Genomic DNA, 10,799 nt, shown 5'->3' on the forward strand with positions numbered 1-10,799 from the left:
GGAAAGAGGAATCCAACAAATTACCGACCAATTAGCATTCTCGTGAGTATTAGTAAAGATTCCGATGTCGTCATAAGCAAGTCATTAACGACATACTTTGACGAGAACAGCATTACTCCGAATACGCATTTCGGAGACCTGGAAAAAACTTTTGATACGGTGGGCCGAACGATCTGTTCCTCAAACTCATGAAGGGTAACTTTTAACCGTACCTTGACAAAGTGACCTGGGACATGCTATGTGCTAAAAAAACTTATCGTCACGGAAAACAATTATTCATCCACGGAATCCTTCGCGATTGAGAATGGCTTGCAACAAGGCACTTCCAATTACCCCATCTCGTTTAGCATATACATAAGCGATTTACTCCGCAAGTAGTAACCAAAACAGCGACCCAACAAATTAGCAATAAATTCTCCAACGATCTACTAATTTATATAAAAGACAGCAGACTCTCGAAATTAATAACGCGATTGTAGGATATTTTTGAAAATATCCAACATTACTTCCACACGTAGAAGTTAAAAATTAACACCGGTGGATGCGAAATTATTTTAATCTGGCCGTACATATCACGGATTTCGAACGCGAACAATAACGTTCGGACACATGCGAAACACTTTAAACTCCACGACGGAAAAGACGATCGAGTAAAAATTGCGAATAACGAATTGGTTCGTTACTTAGGTGTACAATTGAACTATAAATTAAATTTTATCAACCATGTCCAAGCGCAGATGAAGAAAGCCCATAAGGCATTCGCGAATCACAAACGTCTGATTTATTCAAAATTGTTCGACACGGAAGCAAAATTGTTTGCTACAAAGCACTCATAATAGCGGTACTTAAATATGGATGCCCAATAGAGTTCAATGTATCGGTGGGTACAATAAAGAAACTGAGGATTTTCGAAAGAAGATGCCTCAGAGCTTGACTAGACAAATACCGGACTCCGGAGTCAAATTTCAAGAAATTACTTAGTAATTTCAAATTGTATGAACACGCGGATATGGATTGAATAAACTTGTTCATGCTCAAATCGATTCGTAATCAACGTGCGAACATTGGAAACATGAAAAGTAATAACTTAATGAACAGATCCATATACCCCAATCCGCAATATATTGAGAAAACCCGGCACACGGGATACACGCCGCCACAAGCTTTCGTATATCTTGATGGTCAAGGGTAGATCCGAATAGCGAAAATGTACCTTTGATCTATCATGTGACTAGAAAAACAGGCAACACGGCAATTTTGTATAACACAGACGACATTCGTGACAGCATACCAAAAATTAACACAAAAGTATCTACAATGGACCGGAAATATTCGAACCGTTGGAACGCAAAAAAATATTGATATCATCATACGCGTTAAAAGCAACTTGTTTATAATTGTTAAGAACCATTCTAAGCAATCATGTACCAATACACACATGAAACCTAACACGAAATCCTCATTAGTTCGACCGCTGGTATCCCCGGCAGGCAAGGGATAAATTCTTGTTCTATTTTCTCCTTCATCTCTCCCACTTTACCATTTTCGCTTTGTTCCTCGTAATTTTCAGAACGCACATACTTACTAGTAATGTATAATATAATATTGAAATAAATAAAAACATATATACCCCATCTACCTCCTTCTTCCTCATCCCTCTATACTCCTATTTATTTATTTATCTAGTACAACCCCAGCACCTTATCCACTTGAAACCGAAATCTGCATAATTTTCGTGCCTTTCTATACATAGGCAAACACGCATACGAATATAAGATCGTTCTTGAGTTTATATTATCCTATAGCGATAAGAGCGGTAGATTAAGTTAGATTTTAGATTTAAGTTTTTTTAGATAAAGTTAGATTTGTAACACCTTTGTACGTTTTGGTTCTTTTTATATGCATGTTATTGTATACAGCTTATGGCGCATTAAGCGAATGTTAAGTTGGCAAAAAGATTGGTTCGTCCTGCCAGAATGCCTTACTGAGGAGTACACTACCACGCCCAGGATGAAACGCTTCCCCGACCCCTCCGTCCTTCTTCATGCACCGTTATCATAGTACAACGGCAAGGGGATGCCAACTGGCAGCACGTAGGAACCACAAGACAAGAGAAACTGCATGCGCATCCCTGTGGGGCATCCTTCACGACATCCTCAACACATGAATCCGCCCCGAAGCTATATAATTATTGTCTGAAACATTTTTTTGTATCTTTCCTGTTTTTCAAGGTATTTGCAAACACAATTTAAAGTGGGACACCTTTTATATGTATCTAGTGTATTATTAAAATCTTTCCAATGCAGGTGAGTCTAAATATATTCTGATTGCATCCTATTCAGTCATGTTCACTTGAGCAATGTGGGACTTGCCTAAAGTTTCTTTCGCATTATAAATAAACAGGAAATTTATATTCGAGTATTTCACTTTGGATAAACATCTTAACCGCCATAAATAGTTTTTTGCTACTTGTGGCAAAAAGGAATGTCAGAAGAAAACACTATTTTGTTCAATAAGATAAATGGATATTATGGTAAACATAATAATGTACTCAGAGTCGTTTCCTTTCTTCCCTTTTTCTTTTCTTTCTTCCTTTTTTGAGGTTTTAAAATTATTGGTGTTTCTCAACACAGTACTACATATATGAAGAGATATATGCGATTGGCAGAGAAAAGGGACGTTAGCTTCTAAAATATATTTATTATGAGCCAAGTGAAAATTAAACACGAAGTACAATTACGATTAATTACGATTACACTTATCTATGACTACTTAATTCTCGGTACTGACCGACATTTCGAATGCTATTCTTTACGACTTTTGATACTGTCTCGCCCTTCTTCATCACATATGGACCTTATATTCATTCATGCACACTCCATACTGATACGGTGAATATCAAAAACGCATCGCGTACATTCCGGGTATTCATTCATCTGTCACGCCGAACCTTAACCTAAACATCGACCCGATCGAGTCGTCCTCTGGACCTATCGTTATGTAATATAGTCGCCGTTCAAATATTCCCACTCCTGCATACGTTTTTCATCAAATCATAATAGTTAAGATAAGAAACGAGATTCATTATGGTAGTGTGGCAATTAAATGACCTGCAATAATAAAAGTTCGTCGGAACTGAGTACGTAATGTAAAAAGTAAATTCTACTTCCTTCTGGCAAAGACGGAATAGCTATTCATTGAAGGATATCCTGTATTCCGTACTTAATAATGCCAAAACCAGCACCCATATCAATAAAACGTCTATACGAAATGTTCCGTATCAGAGGCCGCGTCCATATAATGATTTTTGTTTTAATACATGTACTTTTATCAGACCTAACGGTTCATATTATACTTTGTACTACGACTGCGAATCTGGAGGATAGATGTGCCTCACCGCCATTCTCGAAAATTATGTTGTAAATTTAAAAGCGAAAGTTTAGGAATTTTTACAACCACTAGACTCGGCAGATGAGACCCAAGTGTGACGAATCCACCGAAGTGACGAACGGACTACTTGTAAATCACATCATTGACCAATGAAAATCCGCTGCTTAGCAGTTCCCTTCTGCTCAGCTGATGGTTTTTTCGTCACACCCTCTATCCAATTAAAAATGTTTACTTCTCCGCCTCTAATATTTATCTTAATCAATTAAAACCAAACTGGAGAAAACGACGGACAGGACACAATGAGACACAAGACAGACCAAAATTGAAAAGTCAGTTCGTCTTTGACACCAATCACTGAAACGTCGTACAAGTACTTATAAACGCGTGTTCGAAACAGTACTCCGATAAAAGTCTCTACTATAACTATTCTATACTTTTACTATAAATAACCACTCTATTTTAATATCACACTCGCTATCCTTAATATTACAAAAGTTCTTGCAAATCAGAGAGATTCGGCACATAGGACAAATAGAAAGATGAACAAAATTGTGCAACAAAAAGAAGGCAGAAAAAGAAATTGGATTAAATAAATATGGAATTATAACTCATCAAAAGACATTGGTCCGTCGATATTACATTCTCAAGAGTCAAGCAACCATAAATACACTCCCATTCCCTGGGTAATCTCATTTTTCAATCCATTTCATATCACATTAGGTATTCTTATTTCCAAAATGAACTCGACAATATAAATTATTGTGAAGTAAACAATATATACTGAACATCATGGCACTACTACTATACTATTTACTTGGCATTCTTTACACTAAAACACCTCATTGCCTAACCTAAATCTCACTAACTATTTCGTCCTTTTCTCCTACCAGTATACTTCAACATAATTCGGGACGTCTAATTCACTTTCCCAATTGACCTTTTGAGGCATTTACCTTCTGCTTCCTCTCCTCTATCTGTATTCTCACTTCCTTCCTTTACTTCTTTCTATGTAGCTTCTCCCTCCTGTTTCTATTATCCATTTTCCTTTCTCGATCCTAAATTCCGCCCGTATTTTCCAGCAATCTTTCTTCATCAATTTTTCTTCATTCTCAATCAAACCCTTTTCTCTTGAATGTCACTTCAACTTTCTTCACAACGCTTCCACCCTCTCCTGCCCTTTCGTTTTCAGAATAATACCATGAGCATACATAAGGCTATCAAATCTTCCTTCGCCCTATTAATTAAATGGTTTCTCGAGGAGCAGCCTTCTCTTAGGACCCGTAAATCATTAAAATTCTTCCCCTACATCGCTCTGTATTCCCGTCCTGTTCATTGCTTTTGTCTATATTCTTTTCGTTCTGCTTATCAACCCTTAACTTAACTCCCTTTTTGTTATTATTTCCCATAAACTTTCCCCATTGATAGTGTCCTATGCTACTCCAGAATCCATAAACTATTCTATCATATTCTCATCCAACTAGATTATTTGTAAAATGACTTAATACGTATATGTATATTATAAGTAACGCCCATTCTAAACACGTCTGTCCCTCATTTAAAATTTTCTTCTCCTCTCGCTCTTTTGCAAGCGTTTCCACTAATTTCCACAAACGTTGTTAGCGTCTATATATCGATTTCAGTAGTATTACCGCTCTAAATTCATCTGCCCCTTTGCTTTCCCTTTTTTCTTTATCCGCGCAATAACTCTTACCGTCCAACTTCTTGACCAAAAATTTTCACCCTACTACAACGTTTCTACTCTCGCATGCGCTTCGTATAATCACTCATATACATGTTCTCCGAACTTTCATACTTCTACTGACACTTATCCAACCTCATTGGTGCAAAACCTTTTTTCCTCCAAATTACTTTCATTGTGATTCCATTTCCTAAGTCAGACATCACTCTCCTTTCTACCAGCTCTCGCAATTCCAAGAAGGAATGCTTCTATCTTTCTACTGGTATTTTCCTCCTATCCGCTCTCTCCTCTTCCTATATTTATTTCGCACGATCCATAACTGCCCTTCTCATTCATTTAGAGGACGCTGTTTCGTTCTTATGCCATATTCCGAAATGTAAAGTTTCATGCTGTCTATTTCATCTCTAGTTACTACTCCCTCTCACCGTTTGCCTTCTGACCAATAACTCCTTATGATCTCCCTTTTTCTTCTTTTCCCTGCCTCTTTCTCCATGCCTCCGAAACTTAAGCCTCCAATCTCTTTTCCCATTTGATTCACTTCATTCGTCCTATACTTGGACCTTTCCGTCCCTTATCGAAGGGAATTTTCCGTATTTTCTTTCTGCCTCCACTACCCTTCTCACAGTTCTTGCCACTAAATGGAATTTCAAGTTCAAAGATGTCTGAGGATTTCCTCGAACATCCACGTTAAACCCTCCACTTCCTATGTATAGAATTTCCGAATTTTCAAATGGTAGCATTACCTCCGGTTGTGGCTACTAGGTACCCTTATCGATGAGTCCGTAAGTATAACCGAGATGAAACGCATCCCCTCCTTCTTCTCTTGGTCCTTCTAGCTCCACCGCCACATCGAGAATACCTGCCGACAAAACGAGTGCAGCAACAATGGAGGAGGCCCTTACATTTTATTTTGACATTGCTGAGAGAAGAATGACTATCAAGTGCAGGATTTGGCGAACAACAGAACTATCCATAATAGAAACGTCATGTTTATGTACAAGTTGACTTCGGAGAAGCTCTGACACCACAGATCGAACAAATTAAATCTCCGAAGAACTGAGTCTACGAATCCTGAAATAGATACTGTATGTTCCATAGTCTTGGATGTGGAAAAATTCTCAGCGTACATCAATGAGGAAGACGAAGATACAATTTAACGATCCAACCAACAGACGGAAAGACCTGATTACCTGACCGGTCATGTTAACCTTGCAGAATTTTCTGTTTCCGGAACACTTTCGAAGGTTTTGGCTGGTAAATGAATACAGACAATGTATGAAGGGCTTCCATTGCTAAATGACATCTTCACGTAGGATATAATGGAATACACAAACGATGCGGCCATTACGGACAACCGATGGGGGTTCAGAAACGATAACCGGAAGAAAACATGGACGGAACGGATCAAGTCCGTCGGCTAAGCAAAAGCTTCAACACATAGAATCAATCCCCATGATATTGGTAAAACCGCTTTACAAAGTTTATGCACGTGAGAAGACAAATCCATCCTTGACGTCTGGCGTATATTTGTATATCTTTAAACCGTCCTTCTTTATTTCGACTCGCATACCTTCCGATTACCCAAAATATATACGTCAAATAATGTAATTGGAAACGGAGCATCTGATTTAGTTGCTGACATAGAGCTATATATACTTCACACCGGTCGACGTTAGATGCAGAAGGCGGCGCTGCCAGTAAAATGTTTGTTATCATAGAACACTGTTTCCATATATCTTTCCGACCCTTTGCGGCCCTTGTATCAAACCTCTAACTTCTCACCCATTTTGATTTTATTACGGTATTTTTTATTTTACTTTTATCTCCGTATCCATCTGTACACGTTTTGTTTTCCTTTTTTTCTTTCTCTCGTAAAACGTTATGAAAATTATGCAATGTCCCTTAACGCGAAGCTCAAATTTTGATATGCATACAAGAGTAGCGAATGTCTCGAAAAGCAAACGGAGATTGGAATAAAATTCGTGTAATGAGTATAGTATTAAAATAAAATTGCTATTACGATTAATTGATAAGGTGATATTAATTTCAAGTTATGAATATTTTATAATTTGAGCGGTTTATTCGGATTGGGTCAATAATCTATTGCATTCTATTTAGATTTCTCTGTGTTAGCTTATTAATATTGCATTGAAAATAGATGAAGGAGCAATCAAATTCTTTAAAATAATTTAGTCTTGAAATTTCAGTGCATAACAGTAGCGAAGAACATGCATATAATATTAGAACTGCTCGTGTCTGAAGATGGAAACTGAAGTGACAACTGCCTGAACGTTTATTGGTTAAATCTTAAAACAATGAAAAGAAATGTAACATTTCACGTTTGTGTTGAGATCATTTTATGCTGCAGATGTTAGTATATCATAGTACCATAGTATCATAATAGTATCAGCGATGTCAGGAAAACATAAGTGAAATACAAGTAACCTTCTCAATGTATAAAATAACATACTCAATGTAGAATTAAGATTAGAAATCTGAATATAGTTGGCTGTTGACTAACGGTTTCTTGTAACGAACGTGTATCGTTTCTATAGACCATTTGGTGTGTCCGCGTGTATGGAGCGGGGTACAAATTAAGCTTACAAAACGTTCTGGTTACGCGACAATTGTAGCGCCCACATATTTTCTCATATTTTGGAATATTGTTTCAAATATTAGTAACGTAAATACGTCCACTGGGCTGCACGGAACTCTACAAAAAGTGACAACTTTTTAACAATCTTCTTAATATATATTGCTGCTTAATGGTGACCAGTAAACGTTATTGCGAAATGTAATCAAATTTTCATTGAGAAGCATGTTAAAAGCTATTATTCAATACATTACTGCACGTCAATACTTCTGTACGGAAATATTTTATTTCCGTAATTCATTGTACAAAATAAGAATAATCATAATACCTTTGTATGTATGAAACACAGAATTCATGAATGATAAGCATTTTAAAATTAATCGCTTACCTATAAATAGGTGTAATATCGCTTTTGTACCAAACAACTAGAATTGCAGAGTCATTTTCTCGTGGCGGACGGATGTCACATGGTAATTCTGCTGTCCCTTGAAGAACTGCTCTCGTTGCTATAGTTGGTCCTGTAATATGAAACATTGATTGCTAAAATTAATTCGATTTCACAAGCAGACTATATTAACAATATTCGTAACTAGCAGGTTTTGTTACAATGAACAAATTTTCGGCTCTACTTTCCATACTTCAAATCGCAGGTAGGAAAGACAATAAAAACTATACCGATTAAAACATATAATATGCTTAAAATGGATATAGAAATGAATAAAGGAGAGCTATATTTACCAGTATCATCTTAAGTGAATTTAATTCAAAAACTTGAATATTGCTTTTATGACAATTGCATGTCTAATTTACCGTTTATTAACTCTTTCTAATTAACCATTTATTTCAGCCAAATAAATTTAACAAATTCAGGCTCTATACTTCAATCAACGAGGAATCAACGACCATCAAATAAGGAACTGCATACTGATTGCCAGTGTAACTATCGTATCGTTCCATTTCAATTAAAATCTTTCCATTTTATTCACAACTATATAATTGAATAGAATATTTCGTTAACTTTACTATGGAGTATGGTCAATGAAATGCTTCCTTCCTATTTGTTCATTGATATTGTCTATATATGCTTCAATAACAACTCAGTCTTATCCAGATTCTTGCTGTATATTCTTCAGTACCTATTCATTTCTACCTTAACAATTGAATTTTTCTAATTCTATCTGTTAACTTTATTTCCAATGTGCCATCATTGATGACAATGATCTCAATTTAGTGACACAGCATATTATTAATTATATCCAGAGTGATATTTACAGATTCCAATGTGCTTTATCACTGTTTCGTAGATTTTTAGTTTATTTTCTACTGTGCATTTGCATCGCCGAATACTTAACTGATACATCCGTTTTTCTTTCATCCATGTATTTCCTATTAGTTGGATTAATATTTTTCAACATGCGAGTCATAAATTTTTATATTCTTAACATATTTACTACATAATTACTTAACACGTTTGGTTCTATTCTTTATACAAAAATTGTCCTTGATTGCAATATGTAATGAATACATTTGTCACTTGGAAAATGTTTGTTATAATTCTAGTTGTTCCGCGGACTGCACAACTCAAATTGACACAGAATCATTAGAGTGTGAAATCACAGATCATTCGGATGACAAATATGCGATCTCTTGTTACTGAGGTCATGTACCGCTGAAAGAATAATCCCGGCTGCCATATGCAGTCTCTTTATATTCCACAACAGCTTTTAGGCTAAACGAGAAATATTTACTTAATAAGTCCTTACAGTTAACTTGTGTGGCAATGCCGTGTGCTAATAATAGCTTAGTCCAACAACTAGTTGATATGCACTATCGTATGAATACCTTCCTACGTAAATGTGTCATACTTTCTATATTGCCTTATCAGTACTAATATAACGGGCTATACATAATTGTTTCACATCGTATTACAAATAATGTTTATTTGATAAATGATACCATACGCAGTGTTTCATTTCTTTCGGAGGCTTAAATATTGAATTGACACTTTGGGCATTTGTATGATAGTTACTATCCTTATGTGCAGTTACGTTATTTGTTGCAAAACTCAGCACCTCCATTACATTAGCTAAAGACCTAACGTAAAATGGTGAGTACAAATTATTAGGCTGCTGATAGCTTGTGCTCAGCTGAGGATTTATATTGTCGTCATTACTAAAATATAAAACAAATCAAGGCGACGGAAAATTGCTCATTCGTAGAATTGACGGAAATAAGCATTATATGATAATGAATGTTTCTACATACAAATGGCAGAATAAGAAGGGTTCCATTCCAAATACTGGGTGTCCTTAGTAAAGTGGGAGACTGTTTTTCTGTTTTCCTTTATTACTAGCGTCCCATGATTTACGGACATTTGGACCGACCATGTCCTGTGTCAGTCAATAGCAATAATCAATGCGTCATCCTTAAACGATGGGAATAGTGGTCTGAACTTGTTTAACACTAGGTTTGCGGACGTTATCTGTATTTCTATTTCTAAGGACACCTGCCAAATTGACAGGTAAAGGAAACCATGTGCCCTTCTTTCATCGACTAATTTAATTTAGAAACAAATATATATTATATTAACTGTCTTAATTTAAGTTAACTAAATCTGTCACCATCGTTATAGTTGGAGCAACGTTTCCGTCAAATTGTCGGGTTCCCTAAATCTTGTGTGAAACATCCGCTGCAATCGAATGTCTTCGAATCCGATATACATTCCTAACAGAATTACTACACCTGTTGCATCTCGCACGGTGGAAGTTTCGCGAGGTCATAAATGCCGTTTACGCGGATGCGACAATTTTGCAGGGATCCGGCCTACCCTAAATTAATACAGCAAGATCTGGTTACGGTTGAACTAAGGCGTTCGGTTGTGTGACTGTCTCTCGCGCTGAGTTACTCTCCGTGGGTCTTGACGGATGGTCTGATTATGATGCTCATCTTTTCTTCTTGGGCTTCTTAGGAGAACTCTCTTTTGTGACTGCTGTCTTGGTAGTTTTATAAGTTTTGTATGTCCACCGATTGTTTAGTGCGAAATGTAAGTGACGGATGCGTGTCTTCCGATTGGTTGTGAATAATATCGCGCGGTGTGGGGGGGGGGGGGGGGGGGGT

At 36.7% G+C, this 10,799-nt stretch overlaps 1 protein-coding gene across 1 annotated transcript in view; it reads right to left on the reverse strand.

The window, feature by feature from the left end:
- Nucleotides 1-10,799, reverse strand: part of LOC108547976 (uncharacterized) — a 230,722-nt gene that overhangs the window by 217,637 nt on the left and 2,286 nt on the right. Inside the window, exons 3-5 of the mRNA XM_017900727.1 lie at nt 9,639-9,829; nt 9,350-9,411; nt 8,071-8,200 (exon numbers count right to left, since the gene is read on the reverse strand). Coding sequence (XP_017756216.1) covers nt 8,071-8,200; nt 9,350-9,411; nt 9,639-9,829 — 383 coding nt within the window. The remainder of the gene's footprint in view (nt 1-8,070; nt 8,201-9,349; nt 9,412-9,638; nt 9,830-10,799) is intronic.

The sequence above is a fragment of the Eufriesea mexicana genome, unplaced genomic scaffold (genome assembly GCF_001483705.2).
Source record: "Eufriesea mexicana isolate 0111107269 unplaced genomic scaffold, ASM148370v2 scaffold1336, whole genome shotgun sequence".
Classification (NCBI taxonomy): domain Eukaryota; kingdom Metazoa; phylum Arthropoda; class Insecta; order Hymenoptera; family Apidae; genus Eufriesea; species Eufriesea mexicana.